The sequence below is a fragment of the Mesoplodon mirus genome (assembly GCF_964341445.2).
Source record: "Mesoplodon mirus genome assembly, chromosome: 7".
Taxonomy (NCBI): Eukaryota; Metazoa; Chordata; class Mammalia; order Artiodactyla; family Ziphiidae; genus Mesoplodon; species Mesoplodon mirus.
In genome coordinates this window covers 70673803-70689509 of record NC_138983.1, presented here as the reverse complement: position 1 = coordinate 70689509, position 15707 = coordinate 70673803, and the positions used below count along the sequence as shown (strand labels likewise).

Here is a 15707-nt window from a genome sequence, read left to right as displayed (position 1 = left end):
CAGGCGGATTACTGACCACTGCGTCACCAGGGAAGTCCCAACACCAATTCTTAACAGTTAAAAAAATACAATACAAAATAGTACCAAAAACATTAACTATCTAGGGAAAACTTTAAAAATACACAGATATTTACAGAGAAAATTTAAGTTTGTTAAAGGATAAAAAGTGGGGGGTGTATGTCACGTTCATGGAGAGGATGTTTTAACTTAGTAAAGATATCAGTTCTCCTTGGATTAATTTATAAATTCATTGCAATGCTAATCAAAAATTCTCAGTGGAATTTTTTTAGGGACACAACAGATTTATTTTTTATGGATGAATAAAGGTCCATGAATAAGTAAATTAAAAAAAGTAAGGGCCAAGAGAAGACATGCACTGGTCTCTAAGATGCGCGATCTTGGGACTTACCCCAAGGGGGGGGACAACTGTGACTGCCGTCTCTGTCTTTGGGCCAGAGGGCATCCCCAGGGACCAAGAGAACTGAGAGATGTTTGCAGCACCAGTTACATCCATAATAGGCACCAGAGAAGTAGAGCCATACAGCTTTGAAGATCGTCCTTAACCCAGGTCTGGATGAAACCATTTCACATCAAGCAATGGGTACCCATGGAGAAGTGTGTGTACCATCCTCCATGTCACCATCCTACAGGCAATGTTAAACTGGTGTTGGACTGCACCTGGGGACGGTCCATGAGAGGTGTGGCGGAGATGGTGAGGACCCAGTGGGCATCCGCTCTCATCCTCCCTGCACAGGCACAAGTAATGCAGCCAGTGCTCTGTGGCATCAAAGTGACCGGATTGTTACTTGAGGTGTGGTGCAGACCGGGGAAAGAAGAGTGCGGACAGTGGATGGAACACACTGAGGATGTAGGAATGGAAGCTTCCGCGGGATGGATGCAGGGTGGCGGAGGACATAGAGAGTGCACTTTTTGGGTTGTGATTGTGGAGTGGCAGGCTGGGGAGAACGATGTGTAAAAGCCGAGAAGGGAGGAGGCCCTTGCACTTTGACTGACAAGGACTCTAGAACATAGTTGAACGTGCCGTTGAGGAGTTCACTAGGTCCTTGACCATTCTGCAGAGGGGGAAGAGTGGACCGCTGGGTGTGGATTGAGACTGGAGACGTTTAGGTAGAAGAGTAGAGGTTACAGGGATTTACATCAAGATAAAGCAAGCCAGGCAAGGATCCAACATCCACTGACAAGAGCCTCATACAGCCCGGCTCATCTGACAGCAGTGGGATGCCTGAGCCACTCCAAGGATGCCTCAGAAGTTGTGTTAAACATGTTTTCATTCTGTATCTGTGTTTTTGATGCTTTCACATCCTGGGGCCTCCCTGCCCCTGGAGGGACTGCTTCTCCCAGAGGTAGCCAATTCTTACAGATTAGTAAACTAACCTGTGATGGTAAACTAACCTGTGAGTGAGCCTTTCAAATACAAACCAACCAATCCAGAGCTCACACTTCAACCACCTCCTTTATTGCTCCCTCACGCTCTGGGCCACTATCCACCTGCCCTGATCACACCAGAGCCAGGTACCAGACAACTAGGAACCAGCCCCTATGCCTAGCGAGATCTGAAAGTATTCAAAGGAGCCAGTCCTAAACCCGCTCACCCTGCCTCACTGGTCCTCCCACAGAAACCACAATAAAGGCGTTTGTCACGTTTTCTCCCACTCTCTCTGTCCCCTGGCCCACCCTGGGTGCTTCCTCGTGTGGCCACCCCGTCCCCCTTGGTGTGATGTGCCCCCTTCCTTGGGGATCTGTGAGTAACAAACTGTCTTTTTAATGGCAGTTGTCTCCTGATCTGTTGGCCTTACCATCCATACCTGAATAATAATAAAACCTATATTTTAAACAGAAATCGTCTTATTGTTACAAGTATTTCAAGAAGAAAAGAAAGCCAAAATGTTGAAAATAGGAAAAACAGAAACAACAACCAAAAACCCCACACACATCATCAGAGGGACAGGAAGCATCCTGAGTCAGCCAGGCGGGAATACTAGTTGAGAGGCTGGGTGAGGTGTTAGCCCTGACGCATTACAAAAAGTCAGGATTTTTTTTTTTTTTTAACTTTTTATTTTGTATCGGAGTATAGTTGATTAACAATGTTGTGATAGTTTCAGGTGTACAGCAAAGTGATTCAGTTATGCGTATACATGTATCTATTCTTTTTCAAATTCTTAGAGCTTATAAATCTCATTGGAGTTGGGATGGGATTGGGGTGAAGGTCTGAGGAAGCACAAAGTATTTCCTTCCCCAGTTGATGACTCCCCATCTGTCTGAGGGATCCCACAGGATTAGAGTTGGGGAAAAGGGAAGTCTTGGTGGAAGTTGGGAAGCACATTTTAGGACATGCGGTAGCCAGCTGGACCACAGGAAGCCATGACTGTTTTTCCTTGACCCTAAAACCTTCTGACTGGTCCAAATGCCAGTAATTCCAGGCCTTTCTCAAGTGTACAGGTCCTGGAGGTGGGTAGGTCTGTGCGCCAAGAAGGGCAGGTAGGCCAAGCAGGGGCTCACATCATTATCCCCAGTCTTTCTCTGAGTGGCACCTGCCCCAGCTTCCCTTCTGACCTGGGGTCAGTTCTCCATGCTGTGAGTTCCCCATCCCTGGAAGTAACCGGTGAGCCTGGAGCTCCTGAATCAGGCTGGGGGCTTCGGAGAAGTGGGGTCTCTGTTTCTGGGCAGTATGCTCATCCAGCAAGTCTGACCAGAGGATACACTGCTGGGAGTATGGAAAGACGCAATGTATCAAGAGAGATGTGAGTCTCCATTTAGGCAGAGAATCAAGTTAGTTCAAAGAAAATTGGAAGGCAAATCACTTGGATCTGGACATACTTTGTTTATTGAACCACTCACTGTGTTGTAAGTCACATTTCTCAGAAGAAAGACTAAGAGAAACCAGGGAGGCCAGGATGTTTAGGACACAGAGAGCTAAACAAGCACTCCTTATTTTGTTAACCAGGTTGAGACAGACTCTCCCGTAAATCTAAATGTTTGACTTTGCTCAATCATAAGCAGTAAATTTTCCCAAGTTGGATTTTCCTGCCAATGAATGTAGAAGGAAAAGGACTCTCTTTTTGACATAACATTTTATTGTTCATCTAAAATGAAAAGCTTTTCTATTTTATAAAATTGACAAACATGCTTAACAATTTGAAGAGCCTAGCAAGTACAGAAGGTTTAATATGATTCATAAGATATACTTATTGTTAATCACTTGAAATTTAAACTAAACTTAAGAAGAATTATTGGGACTTAAAAAATTTCCCCTCCCACATGATATCACACATATGGAGTCTAAAATATGATACAAATGAACTTATTTACAAAATAGAAACAGACTCACAGACATAGAAATCAAACTCATGGTTACCAAAGGGGAAAGGGGGTGGGGGAAGGGATAAATTAGGAGTTTGGGATTAGCAGATACACATTACTATATATAAAATAGATAAACAACAATGTCCTACTGTATACACTGTATAGCACTGTATACTGTATAGGAACCATATTCAATATCCTGTAATAAATCATAATGGAAAAGAGTGTGAAAAAGAATATATGTATATACACAAATATATATGTGTATAACTGAATCACTTTGCCATACATCAGAAACTAACACAATATTGTAAATCAACTCTACTTCAATAAAAACAACAACAACAAAATTATCCCCTCCCCAAATGAGTTCTTAGTTTCACCAATATTACACAATTCCACAAGAGATTTGGAGCTTTGCATTGTCTATGATTCAGTACTCCCTTTTGCAAGTGTTTAAAAAGAACGAAAATAAAATATTTTAAAACACAGTGCAGAGCTTTTTGGTATGTTGACAACACCAGTTGCCGGCCCTGAGGGTGGCCTTGCTGTTGCTAACAGGGGGCTGGTGACATAACCCCACAATGCTCCCCTGCACGTCCATTATCTTGATCCATTCCATCAGTTAGAATCCAGGAGCCTTCAGAGGAGCAATACAACAGCCTTTGGGGGAAGAGACTCAGAACTAAGTACAGACAGGTTCAAACTGGGATTTCCTGGTGCCTGGAGGATGCAGACTGGAAACTCTATGCTAGTAGGAGAGTGTTCTCTCTAATGAGGGGTGTGGGCTTTGCAAGAAGGGACACACACCAAACAGAATTAGGAGTCCATATCCTTAAGTAAATTGTTGGTCCTGGACTTCCCTGGTGGCGCAGTGGTTAAAAATCTGCCTGCCAACTCAGGGGTCACGGGTTCGAGCCCTGGTCTGGGAAGATCCCACATGCCACGGAGCAACTAAGCCCATGCACCACAACTACTGAGCCTGCACAACTACTGAAGCCAGAGCACCTAGAGCCCATGCTCCGCAACAAGAGAAGCCACTGCAATGAGAAGTCTATGCACCACAGCGAAGAGTAGCCCCCGCTTGCCGCAACTAAAGAAAGCCTGTGTGCAGCAACAAAGACCCAATGCAGCCAAAAATAAATAAATAAATTTATCAAAAAAAAAAATTGTTGGTCCTTTTACGTGCTTAATGATGAGCATGTTAAGTAGAAGAAACAGGTGGAAAATCATTTCCCCTGTCCTCCCTACTGCAGTAATGGAGAGCCTACTGGCTGGAGGAAGTAAAGGGGCAGGAAACCTTTGACACCTGAGCCATTTCTGATTTTATTAATTTTAAGGAGGAAGGATGGGAATGAGTCATGAAGTTAATATCTGAGGATTGTTGTTCTTTGGGGGAGATAACAATCTTAGGGGGATGAGTGACACCTTGCCTTCTCTTTTCTTTCACTATACTTTTTGTACATAGTCTTTCCATTTTATTTATTGGAATCTTACTGATTTTATCATAAAATAAGTATGAGCTTTCTCTCTATGCATGTATAATCATTTTTCTCCCCAATTACAAGTCTCATTTTCATGAAGGCATAGCCTGGACCTGGTTATTTCTTGTCCCCTCTCCCTGCAATATATGCCCAACACCTAGCATAGTGGCTGTTGCATTGAAGGTTGAATAGTTGATGAATGAACATATTGTAGGAAATCCTAAAAACCCAGAATAAGATGAACACTTCTCACTACCTAGAAACATGGATACCATTTGATATACAACTTCCTAGCTTATGTTCACAGTGAGAGAATGTCTTTTAACAAACACGGGATCATATTCTATTACATTATTTTCTCCTTAGATGTTAACTATGCTTCTCCAGGTCAGTAAATGCTCTTCCACAATATGAGTATATGACAGAGCAGAAGTCATGCTAGGTGCATCCAAATCCAGGGCTTGGCTCTTAACGCTGCCTCTAAGTCCAGGTGGCTGGGTTTTAGGGTCTGTGATGGGAACTCAGTGACACAATCTCTACTGGGAAGGTATTCTGGTGTTTTGTAATGAATCTTTCTATCCGAGATAAGCGTGGAAAGATGGAATGGGCAAAGTTCTGGTTTCTACTGCCAGAAGCTCAGACTGCTGTGTCCAGTGGCGTTCTCCCAAACCAAATAACGCAACCTGGAATTACCATAAACCATCCATCATATTTTTAAGAGGTTTGCCAGTTCTCAGAAGAGAGAATTTGTTTAGCTATGGAGGCAAGGGGCTGGAGTAGACAGGGCACCGGCCAAGGCTTTGTGTGCATTCTTGGTTCTGGTACTTGAGTAAGCCATTTATATTCTCTACAGCTTCTCCATCAGAAAGGAGTTTGGAAGTGGATTGTTTCTTTCTTTTTAAAAAATTTTTATTGGAGGATAGTTGATTTAAAATGTGTTAGTTTCAGGTGTACAGCAAAGTGAATCAGTTATACATAAACATGTATCCACTCTTTTCTAGATTCTTTTCCCATATAGGCCGTTACTGAGTATTGAGTAGAGTTCCCTGTGCTATACAATAGGTACTTATTAGTTATCTATTTTATATATAGTAGTGTGTACATGTCAATTCCAATCTCCCAATTTTATCCCTCCCCCACCCCTAACCCCCTGGTAACCATAGTTTGTTTTCTATATCTGTAACACTATTTCTGTTTTGTAGATAAGTTCATTTGTATGGAAGTGGATTGTTTTCTTAATGAGTAAAAGAGAGGCATTCCCAGGAGACCTGGTATACATGTGAGAAAGAATGAATTGGCTGTGACTCTATAAAAGATGAATTTATAAATAAATAGAGCACCCCTGTCCTAAGGAGAAAATTGGGGTCCTCTTCCCAGTAATTAGAGATCTCGGGTGGTAGAAAGACCTGGCCTATTAGGCCTATGGACACTAAGTTTGAACACTGTGGGTCAACTTGAAAGACCAACTTCTCATAAATATTTCATAGTAAACATGTGTTGGGAGTATACCTTACCTACTCTCTCTAACCTCTCTTTCCTACCCTGCTCCTTTGTTGTTCTATTCTCTCTAGAACTTCCGTTATTAGGAGGAGGGGGAGATCAGAAAGGCAACCCCATTGTTTCATTTTACAGTCCTTTTGGACTTTGGAGTCGGGGGCAGTTCTACTGGCTCATAAGTATCCGCCTTCCACAGCACAGCACTGCACACTCAGCCCAAAGCAGTAAATGATCCCAGCCTGCCGTCACTAAACAATACGCTAAACCACTATTTCCTTTACCCCTGTCATCCTGTCCCTTCTTTCACTTAACAAAAACTAATTGCTCTATGGGTCAGCCTCAGACCTCTTTACATTCTACCTGCCTTTCCTCTGAGCCCTGGGTGAGAAGGCTCTGTGGTGAGTACTCCCCTTTATCTTTGCCTATTTCTTTTCCCTGTTAGAAAAACCTGAAACTTGCCTTTCCCATATCGATTCCACTTTATTGTCACCTTCTCCCCTGGGGTACACCTCCTGCAATTCCGGAACAATAGAATGGGAAAGAGGGGGGTCTCCCTCCTCTTTTTCCTCCACTGCCATTTCCACAGAATTTACCCCCGATGCTCTTTGGAGTGTCTTCTCCTAAGTCCCTGTCAAATTCTTTACTGCTCTCTCTCCAGCCTTACCAATGTTCTCTACACAAGTGATTTCCAAAACAGGGAGATTTTGAAACACAGGCATTCAAACTTGCTGAATCAGAACCTTCAAGATTCTGGCCCACGACTCTGCATTCTTCAAACGCCCACAGGATGCTTCTGAAATAGACAATCTGATTAGCAATATTTGAGGGCAAAGCATGTCTCTATTATATTTGCTGATAGATCTCCCCAGTCCTCTCCCACCTTCCTGGAAAATGTCCTCATGTCACTTACAACCCTCATTTCAACATATTTGCTGCCAGCACTCTTAGTGACTGTTAATTATATCGTTGAACCTTCCTGCATCCTGAAATTTAAGATCTTGCTCTTCCCAAAGCCCCAATATGCAAATATCTGGGAAAAGAATGTTCCAGATGAAAGGAATAAATAAATAAGCCCCTGGGGTGAAATGCGCCTGGAGTGTTCCCCCCCACCCCGGTACACAGGCCTCTCACTGTTGTGGCCTCTCCCGTTGCACAGCACAACCCCGGACGCGCAGGCTCATCGGCCATGGCTCACGGGCCCAGCCGCTCCGCGGCATGTGGGATCCTCCTGGACCGGGGCACGAACCCTTGTTCCCTGCATCGGCAGGCGGACTCTCAACCACTGCGCCGCCAGGGAAGGGAAGCCCCGCCTGGAGTGTTTAAAGATCAGGGAGGAGACCAGTGTGGTGAATGGAGGGAAAGGAGTGAGAGGAGAGACATAGGCCATGAGGTGTGCGTGAGACAGAGCAGAGTATTGTAAGCCATTGCAGGGCTTTGGCTTCAGCTATAGGTAAAACTGAGATCCTCTTGAGCAGAGAGTGACATGATTTATCTTGTGTTTTAACAGTCTGGTTGCTGTATTGAGAAGAGACTAGTTGGGAGCCAGGGTGGAAATATGGAAGCCAGTTAGGGATTCATCACAGTAATCTAGATGATGGTGCAGAATAATGAGTTGGAAGCTGTAGAGGTGGTGAGAAGGGTTTGTTTTCTGGATATATTTTTTTGACAGTAAGTTCAGCCATTCAAGTAGGCTGGGTTTTCACTGCATATAAACAATGTCCGTATTCATCTCTAAATGACTGATACTACACAGTGCGCATCATTTCAAAGCTTTCTCATTCTTCTTAACTTCCAAACTCCACCTACACAAGACCTCTAACAGTCTCCTCCTTCATTCACTTACTGATTCATTCAATCAATAAAAAGAACCTGTTATAGTTGGAGTGCTGTGCTAGGTGTTAGAGATACAGCAGATTTCCTGTCAGTAAGTCAGACAAGGTTCTTACCCCTGGGTTTTGTGCACTGTGGTGCCAAACTCAGAAATGCACACAGGTAGAGAGTGATGAGTCCTGTGACAGGTAAAGACAGGTGTTCCTGGTTTCCCTCAGTTCTCTCTCCTCCATCTCAAAATACATCTTCCTCATCCTCTCTCCTTTCCTTCCCTTATTAGAGAAAGACCTGCTCCTACTACACCTGGGCAACCACATCCCTAGTGGTCCTGTGGACTCTTGGACCTTGGAGTATCTGTTATGCTCATCTTTCACTCTCAGTCACTCACTCTCCCTTTGTTAACTCTCTCCCTCTATACTTTAACCGTCCCTCATCTTTAAATGAATCCTCCTTTGACCTTTGCATGTATTAATTCATCCAATAATTCAACAAGTATTTAATGAGTGGTGATATCCAATTCCCCACTTACTTCAAGTCTACACTTTGGCAACTGAATGTGGTCAGAGAAAAACACACAACCACAGTGACTAGCCTCACTTTCAATTCATGGTCATTAACCTCGAGCTGCCTTGCAATCTGACTACACTTCCTCAGTTCATTCCCTGTGCCGTTCTCCTAGATGATGATTTTTCACTTCTCTCCTGAAACTTCCAACACCTATTCCTCCTCCATCCTCCTCTCAGTTGATGACTTTGCTCCATATTTCACTGAAAAATAAAAGCAATCAGAAATGAACTTCCAGGGCTTCCCTGGTGGCGCAATTGTTGGGAGTCCACCTGCCAATGCAGAGGACACGGGTTCAAGCCCTGGTCTGGGAGGATCCCACATGCCACGGAGTGACTAAGCCTGTGTGTCACAACTACTGAGCCCATGTGCCATAACTACTGAAGCCTGCATGCCTAGAGCCAGTGCTCTGCAACAAGAGAAGCCACCACAATGAGAAGCTCGTGCACCGCAACGAAGAGTAACCCCTGCTCGCTGCAACCAGAGAAAAGCCAACGCACAGCAATGAAGACCCAAGGCAGCCAAAAATAAAATAAATAAAATAAAATAAATAAATTTATTTTTAAAAAAAAGAAATGAACTTCCACAAGGTCCCACCACCAAATCCACTGACTTACCTGCATTTATTCCCAGATACTCTGCTATCTCTCTGGTATGTGATATGTGTGATGTGTGTCAATATCACTACCTAAGGCCACCCTTGGGTTTAGACCCTGCAGACAACAGTGATGCCCAATGCCAGAGTGATCAAGACACATTAAACATTAATGTCTATTCTATTCAAAAATTTAACTGCAAACACAGTCTCATATTATCAGGGTGATAAAAAGTAAAGGCAATATAAACAGTCGTCCACTTAACATGTTTGTGTGTGCGTGTGTGTGTGTTTCAATAATTGCATCACCTATAACTTCAGACCATTGTTTACAACCATGTGTATACAGAATTTCCAGTGCCAGGTAGAAAAGACTGTCACCCAGCTCCTTGAATTTGGACAGAGATTACTCTTAGATGTGTATTTTTAAAGTTATTCTGTCGCCAATATTCCTGTATATTTTATTATACAAAAATTATTGGCATTATCTTTAAAAATTTTTTAATTTTTAAGATTTACCGTGCATATTTGTTGCCGTATAGGAAGAAAACAGAATTTGTATTCACCTTTCTAGAGTATTAGCGTGGATTTCACACAAGACACCAACAAATGGGCTTATTAATTATTAAAAAATTAGGCAATTGGTATTTTGTTTTATACTGTGTATATATTATTGATAGATTGTTAAACAGGTGCTCGAGTATTTCTGATATTATTTGTAAAAATTGGCTAGGGAGGGATTAGTATTTTTTCTCTTGTAATATAATTGATATTCAAAAATTTGCTACCCTTGACCCCTAAAAAGCCACTGCTCCGCAACACACTGTCAGGAATGGATTAGATTTAGATAATGAGGGATGTCACTATTTGTGTTATATACTTATTGATTAATCACTACAACATAAACGCCATGTGGCTAGAGACATCCAGCACCCGGGTGAGTGCTGGCATGTAGGGACAGCTCAGCAAGTAACTGTAGAATGAATAAAGTAATGAAAGAGTGCCTGTTATTCACCAGATAGCGTGATAAAAGACAGACATGGTTTGTGTTAACTTAAATTTAAATTGGTCCTTGGAAGAGGTTTTTTAAAATAGTCCTATAAGGCAATTGGACTTGAGAAATTGTTTGCATTTCTTGTACTTTTTTTTTTTTTACATCTTTATTGGAGTATAATTGCTTTACAATGGCATGTTAGTTTCTGCTTTATAACAAAGTGAATCAGTTATACATATACATATGTTCCCATATCTCCTCCCTCTTATGTCTCCCTCTCTCCCACCCTTCCTATCCCACCCATCCAGGTGGTCACAAAGCACCAAGCTCATCTCCCTGTGCTATGCGGCTGCTTCCCACTAGCTATCTCTTTTACGTTTGGTAATGTATATATGTCCATGCCGCTCTCTCTCTTTGTCACAGCTTCCCCTTCCCCCTCCCCATATCCTCAAGTCCATACTCTAGTAGGTCTGTGTCTTTATTCCCGTCTTACCCCTAGGTTCTTCATGACATTTTTTTTTTCTTCTTAGATTCCATATATATGTGTTAGCATACGATATTTGTTTTTCTCTTTCTGACTTACTTCACTCTGTATGACAGACTCTAGGTCCACCCACCTCACTACAAAAAACTCAATTTCGTTTCTTTTTAATCTCCAGGTGAGGATGAGGCACAAGGGATTTTCTCTTGAGAGTTGAAAGCTCTGCACATACATACACAGGCCTCATCTGCTGGGAGGACCCTGCTGATATTTTTGACTCACAGTGGCACCCCACATACACCCCTACCAGGAAAATACAGCAGACACCTCGACCATTCCCCTGACTAGGAGCCTGGCACTTCCCCATTTGGGCTGCCATTTTCCATAACAGCTGTTACACCCCTATGTCCCTATTAGAGGTTTCTTAGAGTTTACACACTAGCCCCTTGCACCAAAACACTCTCACTCCCACTATGATGCATCTCCAGGATGCAGGAACTAGCAGGAACTCCCCTCTACTAGGATTACCCCCATCTCAAGAGCCAGCTTAGATAATACACCTCCTGTTGGCTAGGAGGTTGAGAGGGCTCTCTATTGCCTTGGAGCTGAAAGGTCAGCATAGGCACACAGAGTGGTGGAAGGTGCTCAGGGCACACATGTGAATCGGTGGGGCTGGACTGTCAGTTTTGAAGCTCAAGAATTTGGACATGAGCTCAAAGGATTTAATTTCTGGAACATCTGCTATCTGGTCCAGAAGGGACCATCCTGAGGAAACGACCAGGAAAGCAAGGTCCAGGCTGGAAGAGTACCCTCTAACCACACACCTTCCAGCAGCCTGGGGGCCTCCTTCCTGGAGCTCCACACCCTCTTCTCCATAGCCCAGGTGGCCTGGGCCTCAGCCCCTCCACCCCTGACAGTGGCCACCAGGCAGAACAGGCCTACCTATTTTCTCAGGGTTGCACAATGAGAACTATGACCTGTGGATGAGGACAGCCACTGGTCTCCAGGAAGTTACCCTTTGCAGTTTTGTAGGAGAAATGACCTGCAGGGACTCTCCCCCAGGCACCAGTCCAGCTTTCCTTCTCACCCCATGACCCCAGCAGGGATGGCTCAGTATAAATACAGCCACCTGTCCCCAGCAGGTCTGCTCCACCTGGTTCAGGTGAGAAACTTCTCCAAGGAGTGACTTCTTTGAACACACTTACTTTAAATCTTCTGTTTTGTATTTGTCCTGTATGAGGTCAGTGCTGGCAGAGTGGTGCATGGGAAATGCTTTTTGATTAATTACAGGCTGCTTTAGCAAGACACATCTAGGTCCCAGCTGCCCTCCTCTTCCACCATAGACACCTTGGGGACCTCTTAGACAGTCTTGGGTTCAGGGTTGGTGGGTTCAGAGCTGAGGGCTAGTGGCTCCGAGTGAGGTCCTACTGCACTGTTCCCTAGGTGGACCACTGAGGGTCTAATGAGAACAAGTGGAAGGAACAGCCGGGCCCTCCTTGACATACAAATCCCAGGGTGGGTGTACAAGGCTTGGCCGTGTCTCCCTGACCCTCTCTTTTCATTTCAGCACAATGAAGCTTTTCACAGGCCTCATTCTCTGCTCCTTGGTGCTGGGAGTCCACAGCGGATGGTTTTCCTTCCTTGGTGAGGCTTATGAAGGTAAGGCTGGTGGAGGGGGCATGACACCCAAGGGCCTCTGGGATTCACCATGAGCACTCTTAAGGGTTGGAGCTACTGTCTTAGGCGGTGCTGCCCTATGTGGTAGAATGTGCCAGGTGTTTGGGGAGCTTTTTTTCAGACTGATTGAAAACCACAGCATTTATGTCTATCAGTTACTAGAGGAAGAACAGTCATCATTCCCAGCTGAAATGGAAGTTTGAATGGAAGACATAAAATAAGTCTTGAAATGGTACAGCATTTCCCTCAGACCAATTGCATGAAGTAGGATGAAAGCTATCCATCTATTTCCCTTCTCTTCTTCTCTCCCTCCACTCATTTCTCCCTTCCTCCCTCCCTTGCTCTCTTCCTTCCTTCCTTCCTTCCCTCTTCTTCTTCTCTTCCTTCTTACCTTCCATTTCCTAATTGGATAATTCAGGGACCTTCAGCTTAGCTCTTGCTCCTGCTTCCTATACTCAGTGACACTGTCCCTGGTTTAGTCTGTTTCCTACCCTTTTCTAGCCTTTTAACTGACAAAAAAACCCGTGTGTGACCGGGGTCGGGGGGGAACCTAATAACATATATCAAGCTTCCAGTAGGAACTCGGCCTTTACATGCACTTCAGGGTGACCAATTTTGTGTCCTGGAGATATTTGGCAATGTTTGGAAACGTTCTTGTTTGTCACACTTGGGGAATAGGTTGCCCATTAGTGGGTAGAAGTGAGGGATGCTGTTAAACGTGTTACGATACCCCAGACAGCCCTGAACAACACAGAATTATCTGGCTTAAAATTTCAGTAGTATGAAGCTGAGGAATCCTGCCCTATAATGAGAGCTCCCTTCTCTCCTTTAAACGTATCACATAGAGCCCTGAGTGAGATGCAGTCCAGAGAGAGCATCGTCGGGGCCCAACAACCAGGTCCAACACAGCTGTGCTCCTCCCCCCGTAACAACTCTCATTCGAGTTACCGGGAGCAGGAAACTAGGCACGAAGTATGCTCTTCTCAAGCCATGGTACTCATGGTGCTTTCGCCACAGGATGAAACTGAGTCCGTGGAAGATTTTTCATTCCTTGATTCTTCTCTGAGGTGCGGCACAGTTTTCTGTCCACCTGACAATCCTTCCTCTATGTGCTTTCCTCCCAGGGACTAAAGACATGTGGAGAGCCTACTCTGACATGAGAGAAGCCAATTACAAAAATTCAGACAAGTACTTCCATGCCCGGGGCAACTATGACGCTGCCCGAAGGGGACCTGGGGGCGCCTGGGCTGCTGAAGTGATCAGGTACCAGGGGCCCTGAGGATGCAGGGATGGGTGTGAGAGCCTCGGACAGGCAGGAGGGGCCAAGCCCTGGAGGACTTCCTGTAGGGCTGTGGCCTCTCCTCCTCTTATCCACCCTCACCCTCTGTGTCCTGTGTGGGGTCTGAGTGGCTGAAGAGCAGAGCAAGGCTGGTGGCACAGACGATTCCCAAGCCTCCCGCATGGGTGCTGTTCACCCAGCATAAGGGGACCCGCAGGGCTGAGGTGGGCTGAGCCCGGGCAGCCTCAGGCTTCATCCCCTCCTTCCTGGCTCCTGTCAGAGTCCTTGATTCCTTGGAAAGAGGAGAGATGGGGAGGGTGGGCTGTTGCTCGTCAGCCCTGGAGTAATCCCCTACCTGCCCTCCTCCATTCCAGTGATGCCAGAGAGAATATTCAGAGAGTCACAGACCTTTTTAAGCCTGGAGACAGTGGCCACGGACTGGAGGACTCAAGGGCCGACCAGGAGGCCAATAAATGGGGCCGGAGCGGCAAAGACCCCAATCACTTCAGACCTGCAGGCCTGCCCGACAAGTACTGAGCTACTTCTCACTCTGCTCAGGAGACGACGGGGCTGTGAGCCCCCGAGGGCAGGGACGCTGAGCTAGTGTGTTCTCTGTCCACAGAAGCCAGCAGATCTAATAAATGCTTAAGAGATTGAATGTTGAAAACCGTGTGTTATTCTTTGATATAAGGACAGCCTGTTAGTTCCCAAGGGGTGATGTCTGGACACCCACATGAAGGCCGAGTCTGTGCCTATGTCTTGGGTGTCGGGGCCACAGTCTCAGCATCATACAGGGCAGACACCCTGCTCCACCCCTTCCCCTAATCAGACCCGCTCCCCTCCAGGCCCCTCTGGTTACAGTGGTGCTCTTTCTAGGCCCTTCTGTATTCAGGCCTCTTCACGCCCTGGCAGTTGTGTCCTGTCAGCTTCTCTGCCCTGGGGTCTAGTCCCCTTAGTTCGTCCTCAGTGGTGTCTGTGTGCGGGCAGGGGACACAGCCTCGCTAGGACTGGATCGTGGAATCCTGCTCCAGCAACTGCACCTTGATCTTCTGTTCATTTCTCAGCAACACCTACAAATCCATCTATGAACCAATTTCTGTCTGTGCCATCCAGAAGTGCCTCCAAAGCAGTTTCCCTTCACTCTATATTCCTTGCCTTATGCACGTGTCCAGGAATAAACATGTCAAGAAACGGAGGCATAGGCACAACATCAAGATCAAGTATCAGGAGGTTTTGTATTGCCTTGGATATGTATCAGGTCCTTGAGAAGAAATCATTTTCTCTCCCTGGACCCTTCCCAACAGAGGAAAGCCAGCAGCATGTTACTTTTTTTTCCGGTCATGCTGCACGGCTTGTGGGATCTTAGTTCTCCCTGCCAGGGATTCAACCCAGGCCCACGGCAGTGAAAGCTCCAAGTCTTAACCACTGGACTGCCACGGAAGTCCCAGCATGTTACTTCTTATTGAGGAAAACAGTGTCTAATAAAAGGGGTTTGGGCCTGTTAGAGCACAGGAATTATGAGTGACTCAATAAATCACAAATTCCTAGATAAACCAATAACCTTCTTCCTTGGATAAAAACTTTGGTTTTGGTGTTTGGTTTTTTCAGATTACAGATTCCAAGAACTAAAATGATCTAACACTTTAAAGCGTGGTGAATAGGGGCTTCCGTGGTGGCACAGTGGTTAAGAATCCACCTGCCAATGCAGGGGACACAGGTTTGAGCCCTGGTCCGGGAAGATCCCACATGCCGCGGAGCAACTAAGCCTGTGCGCCACAACTACTGGGCTTGCACTCTAGAGCCCGTGAGCCACAACTGCTGAGCTTGCGAGCCACAAGTACTGAAGCCCACATGCCTAGAGCCTGTGCTCCGTAACAAGAGAAGCCACTACTATGAGAAGCCCGTGTAACGCAACAAAGAGTAGCCCCTGCTCACCGCAACTAGAGAAAGCCCGCACACAGCAATGAAGACCCAATGCAGCC

The 15707-nt window shown here is 45.3% G+C and overlaps 1 protein-coding gene across 1 annotated transcript; it reads left to right on the top strand.

Annotated features, from left to right (window-relative positions):
* The first annotated feature begins 11946 nt into the window (after window positions 1-11946).
* LOC309808558 (serum amyloid A-2 protein) lies at window positions 11947-14392 on the top strand. The gene is made up of 4 exons (XM_082628938.1): window positions 11947-12009; window positions 12337-12428; window positions 13571-13709; window positions 14100-14392. Exons 1-4 carry the CDS (start codon window positions 12005-12007, stop codon window positions 14260-14262), a joined length of 399 nt encoding a protein of 132 aa, XP_082485064.1. The 5' UTR covers window positions 11947-12004; the 3' UTR covers window positions 14263-14392.
* Window positions 14393-15707: the final 1315 nt, after the last annotated feature.

Coding starts and splice junctions, on each gene's coding strand:
- LOC309808558 (XM_082628938.1), top strand. Junction 12,429..13,570: donor CCTTGGTGAGGCTTATGAAG/GTAAGGCTGGTG, acceptor CTTTCCTCCCAG/GGACTAAAGACATGTGGAGA. Junction 13,710..14,099: donor TGGGCTGCTGAAGTGATCAG/GTACCAGGGGCC, acceptor CCTCCATTCCAG/TGATGCCAGAGAGAATATTC.